The sequence below is a fragment of the Gracilinanus agilis genome, chromosome 2 (assembly GCF_016433145.1).
Source record: "Gracilinanus agilis isolate LMUSP501 chromosome 2, AgileGrace, whole genome shotgun sequence".
NCBI lineage: Eukaryota > Metazoa > Chordata > Mammalia > Didelphimorphia > Didelphidae > Gracilinanus > Gracilinanus agilis.
The window spans coordinates 384073670-384089842 of NC_058131.1; the positions used below are offsets into that span (position 1 = coordinate 384073670).

A 16173-nucleotide genomic window follows, 5' to 3' on the forward strand; every position below is an offset into this window, starting at 1 on the left:
GGCAGAGGTAAAATTTGAACCTCTGTCCTCTTACTCTAGAATCATCGCTTTATATAGACCAGTGATTCCCAAAGTGGGCGTGACCGCCCTCTGGTGGGTGCTGCAGCGATCCAGGGAGGCAGTGATGGCCACAGGTGCATTTGGGGGCGGTGAATAGTTTAGGTCAATAAATAGTTTCATAATTTCAAAGTTCAATGTTTCTAATTTACACCTTTCTTTACTATATTTTACAAAAAGATAGAAACATTAATACATATATCTTTCCTATTAATTGCTATTAAAATAAAAAAAATTAATTTCCAGGGGGCACTAAGTAATATTTTTTCTGGAAAGGGGGCGGTAGGCTAAGAAAGTTTGGGAACCACTGGTATAGACCCAGAAAACTTTGTAAGAGGTCTTTTCCAGGTTTTTCATCAGCTCAGGAGACTTGTGGACATATTGATTTGTTAATAATTTGGAGGAAAAATGCCATCTGAACCAAATTCTCTTACCATCCCAAATCCCTTCTTTGGAATAAGTTGGTTGTTTAAGGAGCTTTATTCAGGATTCTAGGACATAATTTCTTATAAGAAGTTACAAAATAGGCCCTTGATGGCTCCCCAAAGGCTTCTGTTGCTACCAAGGAAAGACTTTGATCCTGGGAAGGATAGAACTTCATAGCTATAATTTTCTAAATAGGATGAAGTGGTCCAGACATGAATACAGACTTCCTGTCTGAGGACAGATTGTCTGATTAGCTTCAAAAAGATTTTGACTCAGGTCCCCAAATGAATCATTATCCTGTCATTGGCATTAATTCAAACTGGAGACTGATTTCCAATTTAAATGGACATAAACAGAAGGATGAAGACTTCTTGATCAATTCAGCAAAATTGGATAAAATGAACATTGCCTGTAATAACATCCATCTTTTCCCGAAGATACTTACCACAGCCTTTTCTGGGTCTCTGAGGGACAGTTTCAGGAAATTTTCTTTTCCTTTTTGTGTCCTGGCTTTTTGTAAAGCTAGATAGTACTTTAGGGCTCAGAATGTCAACTACTATATATTAGTCTTTCCTGGGTTCAAAAGGATTATTTAGGGATTATTTTTTTTTCAGCAGAGGGGAGAGAGGAGACAGATTATTGGGAAGTTATTCTGTGGCCAAGACTAAAATGCATTAATAAAATATAATCAAAGAATCACTTTGAAAAATCAGGTTGGAGATAATGGTTCTTCGTAACTTTGGTGTTTTCTCTGGAATCATAGCCATGATACGAAGTGCTTTCTGATTTTCAGAAGAGAATCCTTTTGGAAAAGATGATATCTAAGCAATTTGATTTTGTTAAGTGGAGATAAAGTCATTGAACCAGAAGAGAATTTTGAGAACATTGGGTCTAACCCTCTTATTTTACAAATGATGAAAATGAGGCCCAAATAAAGAAAATGACTTGTCCAGAAGCCAGTAGGCAGTGTTGGGACTATAATCTACAATTCCAAGACCTGAATTTAGTGTTGTTATTTTTCTACTATATTCAGCTGCTTTAAAAAAAAAACACAACAAAATCCAATAGAAAAATTCATTTCAGTGAATGATTTTATAAAGGACAGAATATTGCAAGAGGTACAATACTTCTAGCTGAAAAATAGGCAGAAGAAAGATAGGAAATTGGCAGAAAGATCTGTGTTTACACTTGAAACCATAGTTAGAATAAAATAGGCTGCAATTAATTTCAAAGGCTATGTCTTTTGTGAGGCACCATTTGTTTTATATCTTGCTCATGATGATTTTCTTTATCCACTTGGTTTTCCCAGTGTGGATAGTTCAGCTGAATTCTTTTGAATCATTATCCTTCTCATTTAGGAGGCTTTGTAATCACCAAAATGTCATTAGTAACTAGAAGCTGGAGGACCTCATAATTTACAGAGAATTTCTCTTCAATTTAGACTCTACCAACCATACTCCTTAATAGTAGCAACTGACTTTGGAGATCATGGGTTTCCCTACTTTATATCATGCTTGATATTAATAATTCAGAGGATCATCCAAGTTACATGTCTTACATTTTTCAAAAAAATGTATAATTTTAACATTTGGATGACAACTTGTTGGAAAAGAACTTTGCATGTCATTTGTTGCTTTAACAAATCAAATGTTTCTTTATGATGAGCAAGTAGACATTGGGATCTTGTATTCACTGTAATTATTATGCAATTTTATCACAGGAATAATCTGGTTTATGAAGATATAAGTTATGAAATCAGGCTTCTAGAACCTTTGTTGAAAATGTTTCCTATGAAAATTATTCTCATGAAGATTTTTTTAGAGATAAGAAAGTAGACATATGGCTTAGTAGTGGCTGTTGTTTTCTTGATTTGCTTTTAAAAAACATTTATTAATATTTATTTTTTTAGAAAAGTTAACATGGTTACATAATTCATGCTCTTACTTTCTGCTTCAGCCCCCCGAGTTCCCCCCACCCCCATGGCTGATGCGTATTTCCACTGGTTTTAACATTTGATTCGCTTTTAAAAATAGTAATTCCCCTCAACATGTTAGTTTCCTTTCTTATTTCATATACCTTTAGAATTGATCTCTTGACACCCTCATCATCATATCTTCTCTGGCAGGACCTCATATCTCTGTATACATGTTGAGATTTGGCTGCTCTGCTCATGCAATTTTTTATTTTTGATATCTAGCAATTTACCATCTTTGTTTTTATTAGCATCATTTATACTTCCTCATAAAGCACACTTGGGGAATGTACTAAAATCCAAATATGATAGCTCCATTGTCATATTTAAAAAAAACCTTATTTTAGTAATATTAGCAGATGCTTTATTCCTTTCTTAATTGATTCCAAGGTAGATGAGCAGTAAGAGCTAGGCAGCTGAGATTAAGTGGCCTATCCAGGGTCACACAAGTAGGAAGTGTCTGAGGCCAGAATTTGAACCCAGGTTCTCCTGACTGTGCTACCTGCATGCCCTGCTCCCAACCTGATGTTTATGTTTATTTTCATTTATTTTGTTTTTGGTCTCCTCTCCTATTTTTTATCTTAAATGTTCGAAGTATGGTCTGGCTTATTTGGGTCTCCTCAAGTTGTCTGTAACTTTATATTCTCTACACTGCTTCTTTCTGAGTTTTATGAAATGACAGTGCTTGTAATCTTACATCATCACCTATAAGATTTCGGTCCCCCCATTTTAAAAATTATTTATTTGTTTATTGGTTACATCAAAAGCTCCAGGTTATCTCTCTCCTTCCGATCCCTCCCCACACTAGGAGAGGCATTGCTTGACCAAAAAAAATGTTTATCTAAACTATGTCTGTCATTTCTATTTATCAATTCTTTCTCTGGAGGTATATGTTTACAAGTTATTCTTCAAGCACTAATTCTGTAGCTGTATATAGTGCTCTTTTGGTTCTACTCATTTTTTTTTTCTCATAATTTCCTGTAGGTCTTACCATTTAAAAAAATTAATCTGTTCATCATGAAATATGGTGCAGTAGTATTCCATTATAATGCTACAACTTGTTCAACCATTCCCCACTTGATGGAAATTCCCTTAATTTCTAGTTCTTTGCTACCACAAAGAGAGCTCTTGTAAATATTTTAGAATATAAAAGTTTTCTTTCCCCTTTTCCCTGATCACCCTAGGTTATAGACCTAACAGTTATATTGCTGTGTCTAAAGGTAGTAGTTTTATAACTTTCTGGGCATAATTCCAGAGTGCTCTCCAAAATGGTTAGATCAGTTCACAGTTCTCCCAACAATGTATTAATGTCCTCACTTTTTCCACATCACCTTCAACATTTGTCATTTTGTTCCATCATTTTAGTCAATCTGATAGATGTGAGACATCTCAGAATTGCTTTGATTTACATTTCTCTAATCAGTAAAATTTATTGCATTTTTTCATGTGATCAAATATAGCTTTGAGCTCTTCATCCAAAACTGCCTTTTTATATTCTCTGATCATTTATTAATTAGGAAATGGCTAACATCCTTATGAATTTGACAAAGGTCTCTACATTTTTAAAATACAAGACCTTTATCTGAGAAACTGTATAAATTTTTTTGCGTAATTTTCTGTTTTCCTTCTAATCATAGCTACATTGATTTTATTTGTACAAAACCTTTTAAATTCAATGTAATCAAAATTATTCATTTTATATTTCACAATGTTCTTTGTCTCTTATTTTTTTAAATAAATTCCTCTCCTATCCATAAATCTGATAAGTGAAATGCTCCCTGGTCTTCTAATTTGCTTATGATTTCTCATTTTATGTTTAGGTCATGATCTATTTTGATCTTATCTTAGCAAATGGTATAAGATATTGATCTATACCTAGTTTCTGCCAAATCACTTTCCAATTTTCCAAACAGTTTTTTTTAAACACTTACTTTCTCTCTTAGAATCAATAATAAGTACTGGTTCCAAGGCAGAAGAGTGAGAAGGGTTAGGCAACTGGGGTTAAGTGGCTTGCCCGGGGTCACCCATCTAGGAAGTGTCTTAGATCTTATTTGAGCTCAGAACTTTCTGGCTCTCTATCTATTGAACTACCTACCTTTCTCCTTTCCCAACAATTTTTAAAAATCAAATTGTGAATTTTTATCCCTAAAACTGGAATCTTTACATCTATATATGACTTTTAGAAAGAATTTTGCATTCCAAACCAGAGTCTATCTGGGTCATCATATCCATCTACTTGAAAAGGAAAGTCAGTGTTTTCTGGCTAAGTGCATTTGCTATCTCTTTTGGTATCCTTATTTTGGTGATTAATTTATAAAGGTAAATTCCTTCAGGAAATTGTGAGAGTCTGTGTTGGCATCTGTCTTTTATCCATTTCTCATTTTTTTTTTTGCTTCAATAGCTTTATTATCACTCAACAATCAATAAACATTTATTAAGTTCCCTATACTATGATGGGAACTGTGCTGAACACTGGAGGAAGGATGCAAAAAAGAGGCAAATGACAATTTCTGCTCTCAGGGAGCTTAAAAATAGATAGGCAAACAAAGTTAACTATATATAGGATAAATACAAAATAATGAACAGAGGTAAGGCACTGGAAGTACGACATAATCTGTAATGTAGGTCCATCCCTGTATACATCTCCAATAAAGACATTGCAAATGAATAATAAACTGGGTATGAAATTAAGGTAAGGGCAAAAAAGGATTGGATTGCATTTGGGAAATCATAAGAGGTTTTAATGATGATGCTAATTTCTCCCTGAAACAAGTATCATCTTTTCAAACAGCAGTACTCTTTTGATGTTATATGCCTGTACCACATGGAATAACAAAGTCTGAAGAATTCAAATAGTGGATAAACCAAAGGACAATAGATCCATGCTAGGCATGAATATGTTACTGCATGGAAGGAGTCAGGAGACATGGATTCAATTAAATTCAATTGAACAGATATTTATTAAATGCTTATTAGGTATAAGGCACTAGCCTATAACCTAGACAAAAGAAAAAAAAAGCATCCAATTCTCTCTTTTCATTCTCTCTGCCACTATCCTGATTTAAGCCCTTATCCACTACAGTGAATGAGTAGGGGTGTTTTATAGTTAGGTTTGTTTCTAACGAAAATTATTTTGGTGGCAGTGTGTAAGATGGACCAGAATAGGGAAAGACTTAAGGCAGGAACACTAATCAATGACTATTGACAAATCTAGTTAAGAGATGTCAGATGTTTGAATTAAGGAGGTAGTCACTCCCTTGCTCAAGAAGTCTCAGTGGTTCTGTAATGTATCTAGGACAAAATGCAAAACTCCTCTGGTTGACATTTAAAGTCTTTCACAATCCAGCTATCTTTCCAGAGTGGTTTCACATTAATCACCTTCACACACTCTATGTTCCAGCCAAACTGGCCTGCTGTAAATGACATTCTGTCTTCTGTTCCCATGCTTCCACACTTGGGAACTCTTTGCTCATCCCCACTTATATGGAATCTCTTTCTTCAAAGCATAGTCTAGGCACCATCTCATCCTACCAATGACCTTTCCCTAGTTTTTTTTTTAAGCATTTATTAATATTTCTTTTTTGAAAAGTTAACATGGTTACAAAATTCATGCTCTTACTTTCCCCTTCACCCCCTGACTTCTCCCTCCCACCATGGCAGATGTGTATTTCCACTGGTTTTAACATGTGTTATTGATCAAGACCTATTTTCAAATTGTTGATCGTTGCATTGGTGTGGTAGTTTCGAGTCTACATCCCCAATAATGTCCGCCTCAACCCATGTGTTCAAGCAGTTGTTTTTCTTCTGTTTCCACTCCTGTAGTTCTTCCTCTGAATTTGGGTAGCATTATTTTTCATAAATCCCTCAGAATTGTCCTGGGTCATTGCATTGCTGCTAGTACAGAAGTTCATTACATTCTATTTTACCACAGTGTATTGGTCTCTGTGTATAATGTTCTTCTGGCCCTGCTCCTTTCACTCTGCATCAATTCCCTTTCCCTAGTTTTTAGTGCTCATTTTCCTACCCCAAATTACTTTGTTTTTATTCTGTATATTTTTTTTGTATGTAGTTGTCTTTTTATATCTTATTTATCCCCATAGTAAGTAAGTCCCAGGAAAGAGGAAGGTCTAAAAATTATAGAATCTATGAGAATGGAGGGAGAAGATATATTGATGAATATGAGAGGAATGATAGAGATGAAATTGGCAAGACCTGCCAGCTGATTGAAAGGGGGAGAAGGGTACATACTAAAGGAAAAGTCACAACGCAAAGTTATAAACCCGGATGACTAGGAGGCTGGTGGTATCATTAACAGCAATGGGGAAGTCTAGGGAAACCTAAGTTTAAAACCTAAGTCTAGGTTGGGAGTGGTGGTGAATATGAGTATCATTTTGCACACATAAAGTTTGAATGTGCCATTGGGACATCCACATGGAGATGTCTAGCAAACAATTGATAAAATAAGACTGGAGTTCTGGATCAGGGATAGTTATGTAGTTTTTTGAAATTTATCAGTTTAGATAATAATTTAACCCATCGTAGCTGATGAGAATGCTGAGGGAAAGGATTCAAAGAGAGAGATGGTTTCTAGTCCTCTCTGGGCCACTTATTTTAGCTATGTGTCCTTGGATAAGTTACTGAACTATGGCCTTTTCAACTGCCTGGTCTGTAAAATGAGGAGCTTGAAGACAAAGGGCTGGATGAGCTGATCTTGAGAATCCTAACAGGTATGAGATCTATAATCCAGTGACACTTCTTTTTATATTTAATCACTATACAAATCAGGCTAAGTGAAGTGTTATTCTTCTGGCCTGGGGCTTCGTATATCACTCCCAGATTTGGGTTTGAAGGATAGGCTCCGTTGTGGGAAAGCTATGTTCAACTCCTGACTTTTAGGAGTTAGATTCCTTCTTAAGAAAGCCTTATGAGGGGCAGCTGGGTAGCTCAGTGGATTGAGAGCCAAGCCTAGAGACAGGAGGTCCTAGGTTCAAATCTGCTCTCAAACACTTCCCAGCTGTGTGACCCTGGGCAAGTCACTTGACCCCCATTGCCTAGTCCTTACCACTCTTCTGCCTTGGAGCCAATACACACAGTATTGATTCCAAGATGGAAGGTAAGGGCTTAAAAGACTTTATGTCATTTATGAGTCCCTAATTTAGTAATTAGAAAATTATAATTCCAGGCTATTAGTTTTGTTTTGTGACCCTTTGTCGACTATAGGATCCATGAGTGCAGGGAAGATTTTGTCTTTTATAAAAAATATCCCTGGGTGCCTAATACTGGCACTTGTATATAATAGATACTAAATTAATATTTGGCCTTGAATCAATGTAAACTTTCCAACAGCAAGATGTAGAAGGAGCCTTGGGCTTAACATGGGAAGATTTGGCTACATATATTAGAACTGCCACTTAATATCTTTTTGCAACCTTGGGCAAGTCCTTCTCAGGGCTTCAATCTCTTTATCTGCAAAATGAGGGAGTTAAATTAGACAATCTCTAGGATCTCTTGAAACTACAGCATTCTAAAGTGCCTTCTTTGTTATTTGGGCTATATGGATATGCTAACTCCAGAGCTGGTTCTTTGAAGATAGTAGTTGCTCAATAAATACTTGATAATTTGATGAGGGAGTCTTATGTTCCAATTCCAAATTAGCTATTTACTGTGTGATATTAGGCAAATTACTTAACCCCTCTGGTCCCTAACCATAGCCAACATTTATACTGCACTTTGAAGTTTTAAAAGTACTTTAAATATGTTGTCATTTGAACTTCATAAAAACCATGCAAAATAAGTACTATTCTTTCCCTCTCTTTCCAAATGAGGAAACTGAGGCTGAGAGAGGTTCTTTGTGTTGGCCAGAGTTACATTAGTAATGTCTCTTCAGCAGTAAATCTATGAGGCATCTTCAGCTTCATGAAAGAACCTTGAGTAGGAGCTAGGATTTGTCAATGTATGTCATCAGTTTCATGTAGGATACTGGGAAAATCATTTCCTGTCACTGGGCTTCAGCTTCCCCATTTGTAAATCAAGGGAATTAGACTAAATGATCTCCAAATTCTTCCATCTGTAGCTTCTTATAATTGATTAAATGGCATTTCCCTTCCCCGTCTTTTGGTTTTTAAAAATCAAAATCATATCATGGATTATCCAGCAGGGGTCAGAATAAGACAGAGACACAGGGAAAAAGATTTGAACACACTGAGAAAATGCTTTGAGAAGTCTATGTCAAAAATATTGTCATCGTAGATCTGAGTTCTGATCATATATCACTGAAATGACTTGTTCTAGAACAAATTTTGGGTGCAAAATATAGATGGCTAAGCAGAGTTCCGAGAGTCAGCCAGTAGCCACTGCCTGCAATATTTGAGGGAAGGTGAGAAGTGTGTGGTTTGGTCCCAAAACCAAGACTGAAATTCAAACTACTATGCTACCCAAGGGACCCTGCAGTGCCACATGCCTCTGCCCACTTTCTTCCTCTGAACAATAAAGGAGTGTGATTACGTCAACTCTGAGGTTCCTTTCAAGCTCTAAATTGTTATGCCCTGCTGCCTGTGATTTCAGTGATTAGTCAAAACTATGGCAGAGGATGTTTAATAATGCTGCCAACTTGGAAGTATTTTATTTTTTAACTTGATTCTCTCCTAAATTTCATTACTTAAGTGAGTTTAAATACCTTTGGAAGTTTGTGTTTTAAAATAAGCTTAACTATCATTTTTCTACACACTCCCTCCAATACCCTAAACAATCCAACAATATGGCCGTGGAGGGGTTGAGGGTGGTGCTAACAGGATTAGTGTAAACAGACTCATTATAATCTTAGGAATTTGGAAATACTGAAGTAAAGGATGGTTCTATTTCCACAACTGTTGTCTCTCAATTAATAAACCCGTTAAGTGCCAGGCACTGTGCTAAAGTGTGGATATAAAAAGAAGCGAAAGATAGTCCCTGCCCTCAAGGAGCTTACCGCCCACTGGAGACACAACATGCAAACAAATTTATACAAAACAAGCTATACACAAGATAAACAGGGAATAATTAACAGAGGCAAAGCATTAGAATGAAAAAGTTTGGGAAGTCTTCCAATAAAACACTGGATTTTAATTGGGACTTAAAGGAAGTCGTAGGTGGAGCAGAGGAGGAAGAGCATCCAGGAATGGGGGACAGCCAGACAAAATGTTTAGAGCTCAGAGAGAGAGTGTTTGTTTGTGGAAGTGATTTGAAGAGTGCATAGTGGGAAGTAAGGTATTAGAAAACTGGGATCGTGGGAAAGCCACTAAACCTCTTTGAGACTCAGTTTCCAAATTTATATAAAAAAGAGAGTTGGAATAGCTGACTTTTGAAGTCCTTTCCAGCTTTAGATCCATGAGCCTAATGATGCAACTCTTTTGTTCAGATCATATTTCCTCAATGTAAGTTGGTATGAGTTGATTCAATGGGTCTTCCTGAGCATACACTTATTCTGTAGAATTGTTCTTGTGGCTAATGTGTCTCAGAGCTGTCACCTTGGTTCCATTTTAAATGTCACTGTGGCAAGGCTTCGGAAAAATGATACACAGGCTTATACCATTCAGAGATTGTTATGTCCAGGCCAATGTAGAATTTCCCATTTTAAACTATATTATGTATATAGTTATAGACTTTAATATATCTTGTTCAATGCTTTCAGTTTCCAGAAGAGGAAAAAGTTCTTGACTTTCTTTAGAACCCATTAGAATTTTTGTGGTATACTCCCTCCCTCATTTATAAATGTAGGAGGTTCACGGGTATGGAATATTGCATATGTTTTCTGATTTCTTGTGTGGATTAATTACTTTTGCTGATTTTTTTTTCTCTTCTTGATTTTTTTAAAATTATGGGATAACTTATTGGGAGGGATAAGGGGGGTATATAGCAACAGAATCAGGCAATGTTTAAATAAAGGAGAATAATTAATTTTATTTAAAATAATTTGTATGGCATATAGGAAAGTGCATTGGATCCTGGCACTGGCATTTATGGTAGCATCATATTTTAAACTTCAAAGGACTTCAGCAGCTATGGAGTACAACACCTCTCATTTTACAAATGAGGAAATTGAGGCTCAGAGAAGTTAAGCGATTTACTCTGGGTCACACAGCTTAGAACTGTCTAAGACAAGAGTCAAATCCAAATTTTTGCAACTCTGAAACTTGCTCTATAATCTTCCTGTTGTGTGCGTGTGCATGTGCGTGTGTGTGTTTTAAGTTGCGTTTGTCTATTTGTGACTCCATTTGGGGTTTTCTTGGTAAAGACTGGATTAGTTTGTCATTTCCTTCTTCAGCTCACTTTATAGATGAGAAAATCGAGGTTAATGGGGTTAAGTGACTTATCCAGGGTCATACAGCTAGTAAATGTTTGAGGTCAGATTTGAACTCAAGATGAGCCTTTCTGACTCCAGGCTTGGCGCTCTATCCACTGTGCTATCTTAGGTGCCCTGTTCTTCAACTACTATACCACAATTCCATTTTTGCTCTTTGCTAGCTTAAAGGACCCTAGGCAAGCTACTTAAGATTTCTGGGTCTTGCATTTCTTCTTCTGTAAAATGAGGAGGCTAGCATAGATGATCTCTAATCTTCTTTCTAACTTCAAATACTGTCTTTTAATAATCAGGGAAAGCAATAGGAAGAACTGAAAAAATTTCATAATGTTTGGTAGAGCTTGCCTGTCACACCTGGTTTTGATTGTCACTCAGACATTATTGCCTTTTACAAAAGATTCAGGTCCCATGATTTGCATTTGTTGTTGTTGTTGCCATATTACAAGGAACCTGATGTCCTAGTAGTTTTTAACTTGGGATTTTACTGTTATCTGAAGAAAAATGGGAATGATTTGATGTCCCTGGAGACTGTTTGCATTTGTAGGACAATGTTTTTCACATTAGACATTTCCAATTTAAAGCGCATATTAACCCTGATAAAAGCTACCCCAGCTGGCTTTTTCTCTTTGATGGTTTCAATTTCAGGCTCATCCTTCTGAAATGATTGTAATCAAACAGGATTCTAATAGAGCAGAGACAGGAATTCTTGAGTCTTACCTACAATTTCCGGCTCCTGGGGATCATAGCAGAGAGAAACACTTAGTTGCAGGATATTAAGATATGTTGAATTTCCCTTTTGGTTCCTTATTCCATTCTGATCCTCCTCTTTCCCTGATAAAAAGTCCATTTGCAGTGCTATGGTCTGAAGAAACCTTAGATAAATCCACTCCATCTCTCGAAACCTCAATTTATCCAAAAGGTAATGATGAAAGCAGATGAGTTTTGAAACAGAGTATATAAAATACATCCTTATTGATAACCAATAAAGATGAGAGGAAAAAGGTGAATAAAAAAAATTTGGGGGCAGCTGGGTGGCTCAGTGGATTGAGAGCTAGACCTAGAGACAGGAGGTCCTGGGTTCAAATCTGGTCTCAGACACTTTCTAGCTGTGTGACCCTGGGCAAGTCACTTAATCCCCATTGCCTACCCCTTGCCACTCTTCTGCCTTGGAGCCAATATACAGTATTGATTCTAAGACAGAAGATGAGGGTTTTACGGGGAAAAAAATTAAGTATGCTGTCTGAACTTCCTGATAGGCTTTGAAACTTTTATATAATAGGAGAAACTTATGTTTAGCTATGATGGAAAATATAATCACTTTCTTCTCTTTTTTCTTCTTTTTTCTCCCCTGGGTAGCAGAAACAGCAAGTTTTCCACAAAATGATTCTGAATCCACAGAGGTAAAGTAATCCATCATGGAGCATATGGACTATGTGATTTTAATTAAAAACACAGAACCACCAACAGACACATCACACAACTACCAAAAAAACAACCCAGTTAAATTTTCATCTTTTTAGGCAAAATAGATGTGATATAAGGAGAGAGGGGGGATGGGAGACAGGAATTAATTCCTTATACATCTCTGGCAATTTTCTAAGACCATAAATTGCAGAGCAGATGTCCACCTGCCTTGGTAAAAGGAGTTTTCTCATTGGGAGCTCTCTATCTTTACCCATGAAATCCTAGGTCTGGTCCAAAAAAATCAAACCCCACCAAACCTGGCCTTGATTTTATCATATTAATGTGATGACTTCCGAAACTACCTTATTCAGATTATAGCTCAGATTTTTAGAAATACTCTGAAACAGAGTAGGGTGTCAAAGGGCAAATCGTTGGTGATAGGTTTTGAGCACAATAAAGCTCATGGCTTTTCAGCTGTTCTAAAGTAAGTGTCCTTACAGATTAGAAAGGTGGCAGGGGAAAACTCTTAGAGCCAATATGTAGGCAAGAGTACGAACCCTTCTGCTTTTCTGTGTCCATTTAGGTAAAAGCTTGGGGAGACCCTGAACTACTGGTCATCATTGTCCCATTGGTGGGATTTGTGATCCTTCTGATGCTGCTGGCTTTTATTTTGAGAGGTAAGGAGGACAGGGTCAAATATTCTTCATGCTTCGTTTCTAGACATCCAATGATTCTTTGTGGAAGGAGCAAACGAACAATGATATGAATGAAAGATAAACAACCTAGCCAGATCTACCTCTGGGCAGGGTTGAGAAAACTGACAGATCTACCTCTTGGCTGAGTACCATGTTCTCTGTCTGGATCCTTTTGCTCTTTTTAAGATCTCAGCTCTCTTCCCTTCCCCAAAGTATTCTCACCCTATCTTTTTTTTTTCCTAATAAGGAGAAGAGAAAGCTGGTAGATTCATTCACACTATGGTTATGAAGACTTCTAGGGCTTTGGATTTTAGCAATTTCTATTATATCAATTCCATCAAAATCTATTACATTAATTGTAGGTGAAGAGGGTAGTATTGGATCCAAAGGAATGAGCCTCTCAATAGAGAATTTTAGAAAATGGGCTGATAGGTGGGAGTTACAGCTTTTAGAAGGGATGCTTTCTTTTTAACCCTCAAATCATACCATTTGGCATCTATTTACTCAGCTTACTCCCAGTCAACCATAACTCTGTCTTTCCTTTTTGGTGAATTGACATGGGGAGGAATACCATATACTCTGTCCATTCCACACTCTAGTTCTTATAATTGTGATGAGAATAATTATCATTTCTATAGTGACTTAGGGTCTCCAGAGTACTTTTCACACATTATCTTATTTGATCTTCAAAACCACCCAGTAGATTACAACCCCCATTTTACAGATAAAGAACTTGATTAACTTGAGGTTAAATTGTTTGCCCCTGTCACATAGTTAAGAAGCAGCTGAAATAAGATTTGAACTCAACTCTTGCTGATGCCATGCTCAGCTGTTTTCTACTCTACCAGGCTGCTTCTTCATTAATAATATGGAATTCCTGAATCAAGTTTTTAGCTTTCAAGCTAAATATAGGAACCTAACTTCCATTCTGTAATGTAAAATAGAGAATAGTCATTTGAGATTCAAAGGATACAATGATTTTAACTTTTGGATTGAAGAAATAAAACTAGAAGCTATTTAATTTGATTAGAAGTAAAAATATCTGCAAGTAGTGCTTGGTTTATTCCATTATACTTGTTAGTGTTGTCATATATAGCTGACAGCAAATATTGAGTTATTTTGGGTTAGACTTTACACAAATATATAGATGCTTGCATTGGTCAGATATTGTAGTGGAGATATGACAGGTTTGAAATGTGGGAATTTGATTTTAAAAATGGGTAGGTCAGTTCTGGCCTCAGATACTTCCTAACAATGTGACCTTGTTCAAGTCACTTAACCCCAATTGTTTAGCGCTTAATGTTCTTCTGCCTTATAACCAATACTTGGTATCAATTATATGACAGAAGGTGAGGGTTATTTTAAAAAAAAAAAAGAATTGGTAGGGGACTTTTGGAGCAAGCTAATAGAATAACTTGTTGACTTGTTCAGGGAAGTATGGGGTATATTTTCCAGAAAAGTAACAATGCATTTATGTACAGAATCTCCCTCCTTCCCTCTCACATCCCCCAAGGGCCAATCTGATAGCTGTTAGCTGTGTGCTCTTTCCATTCATAATCCAATGTGACTTTGGGATTCTCACTGAAATCAACTTTCTTGCTTAACCACGTTAATATTGTAACCTCGTTTTGTTTCTAGGTAAAATCATGAGAAAGAATTATTCAGATATACACAAAAGGTAATCTATCTTGCCTGCCTCTCTTCTGATGTGTGGTAATGACTACAGGAGTTGTTAGTGATGATTAGACTCATTAAGCTCAATAGCTTAATGGCTCCTTATCCTCTGACTAGTTGCAAATGGGCCTGCCTTGCCTTTCAGCTTCCAGCTGCATGTTGGAAATGATGGGCCACTCCAGGTTTGGGTGAAAATTAAAATTCCAGTGTTTAGATTTTGCTCTTCTCTCCCTTTAGACCTAAGACTAGTTTGATCGAGCAATACTTAATATACCATATAAAGGGAATTCTGGCCATTTCTTTCCCTTCAAAGGTATTTGAGAGGAGAACAAAGTGTTTTGTAAATTGTCAGTAGACATCATGGCCAGTGGTTAGAGAAACTGAAGGCAAGGAGACCTGTTTTCAAGTTCTGACCTATTCTGTTCATAAGATCCTGAGCAAATCACTTAAACTCAGTCTTCTAGAGAAGTCTCATTGAAGAAAGATGCTATCCACATTGGGCAAAATAGTTCCCTATGCCAATAAGGTCCAGTCTCCTAGTACCAATTAGTGCTAAAAATTCTACCACAGATTGTTCCCATTTTCTTGATTCATATTTCGATGAATGCTTCATGTTCTGTCAATATAGATTTTTAGTCTCCTCATCATAAATACATAGATAAAGACCATAGACCATGGAAAGAATTTCTTTCTTTGGCCTGGAGTTTACTTGTCTATAAATAAAAGGGGTTGGACTAGATGAGTGAAGTTAGATTTCTAGCTCAAAATATATATGATTCTGCTATGACTGGATAGTCTATTTTAGGCCAGCTTCTTCATGAATAATCTGTGTTTCTCTTTTTAGGTTAAATAATGTTGGAGAAGTTAACAATACCCATAGTAACTTACCTAATGGAATAGAAGAAGAAGATGGCTTTTTCACCCTCTAATAGCTTTCCTTTGGAGCAGTATGGATGTGTGTGTGTGTGTGTGTGTGTGTGTGTAGGTGATGTTGGAGGTTTAACAATAAGTTGTTCTAAAATGTACTAAAATATATATACCAGAAATAAATGAATGCCAGCATTTTCAAAATAGTCACATTTATTCTTTCAGCATTTCCATTTGCTCATAACATTTCAGGGAAAGGTTCTAAGAAAATGGTTTTCAAAGCCTTATTATGTGTGTCATTTGGGCCTGGAGGGGCTACAGATAAGAAGTGTAATGGAGGGTTGCAACAAAATCTCTTGCATTTGCAAATCCAACTGAAGCAACCCTGACAATTGAAGAATTTGAATATTGACCCTGGTTTCACAGGCAAAAACCATTGTAACCTGTGGACTATATATATTCCTGCAGAACCAACTGAGGGGCCTTTTGCTTTTGGGGCTTTTGGGCTTTGCCTGATTTCCCTTGACCTCTTCCTTGACATCCTGCTATTCCCTGGATTTCCCCTTTGGGCCCTGGGAGGAGGGTATTTTGGTGGGTGGAGATCGTGGGAACTAGCTTTTGTAGGCAGGCAGGGACAACCTAAAACCAAGCCATCACCTCATCTAGTAATTTGCTGAACCCTATTACATCAGGGTAGTGAAATTATCCCTAGCTGATGGAGCTGGCTCCCTCAGCCTGGT

At 36.7% G+C, this 16173-nt stretch overlaps 1 protein-coding gene across 1 annotated transcript in view; it reads left to right on the forward strand.

The window, feature by feature from the left end:
• Positions 1 to 15621, forward strand: part of TIMD4 (T cell immunoglobulin and mucin domain containing 4) — a 31794-nt gene extending 16173 nt beyond the window's left edge. Inside the window, exons 4-7 of the mRNA XM_044661758.1 lie at positions 12153 to 12193; positions 12781 to 12874; positions 14531 to 14570; positions 15411 to 15621. Of these exons, the coding sequence (XP_044517693.1) occupies positions 12153 to 12193; positions 12781 to 12874; positions 14531 to 14570; positions 15411 to 15495 (260 nt within the window). The 3' untranslated portion in view covers positions 15496 to 15621. The remainder of the gene's footprint in view (positions 1 to 12152; positions 12194 to 12780; positions 12875 to 14530; positions 14571 to 15410) is intronic.
• The last annotated feature ends 552 nt before the right edge of the window (positions 15622 to 16173 follow it).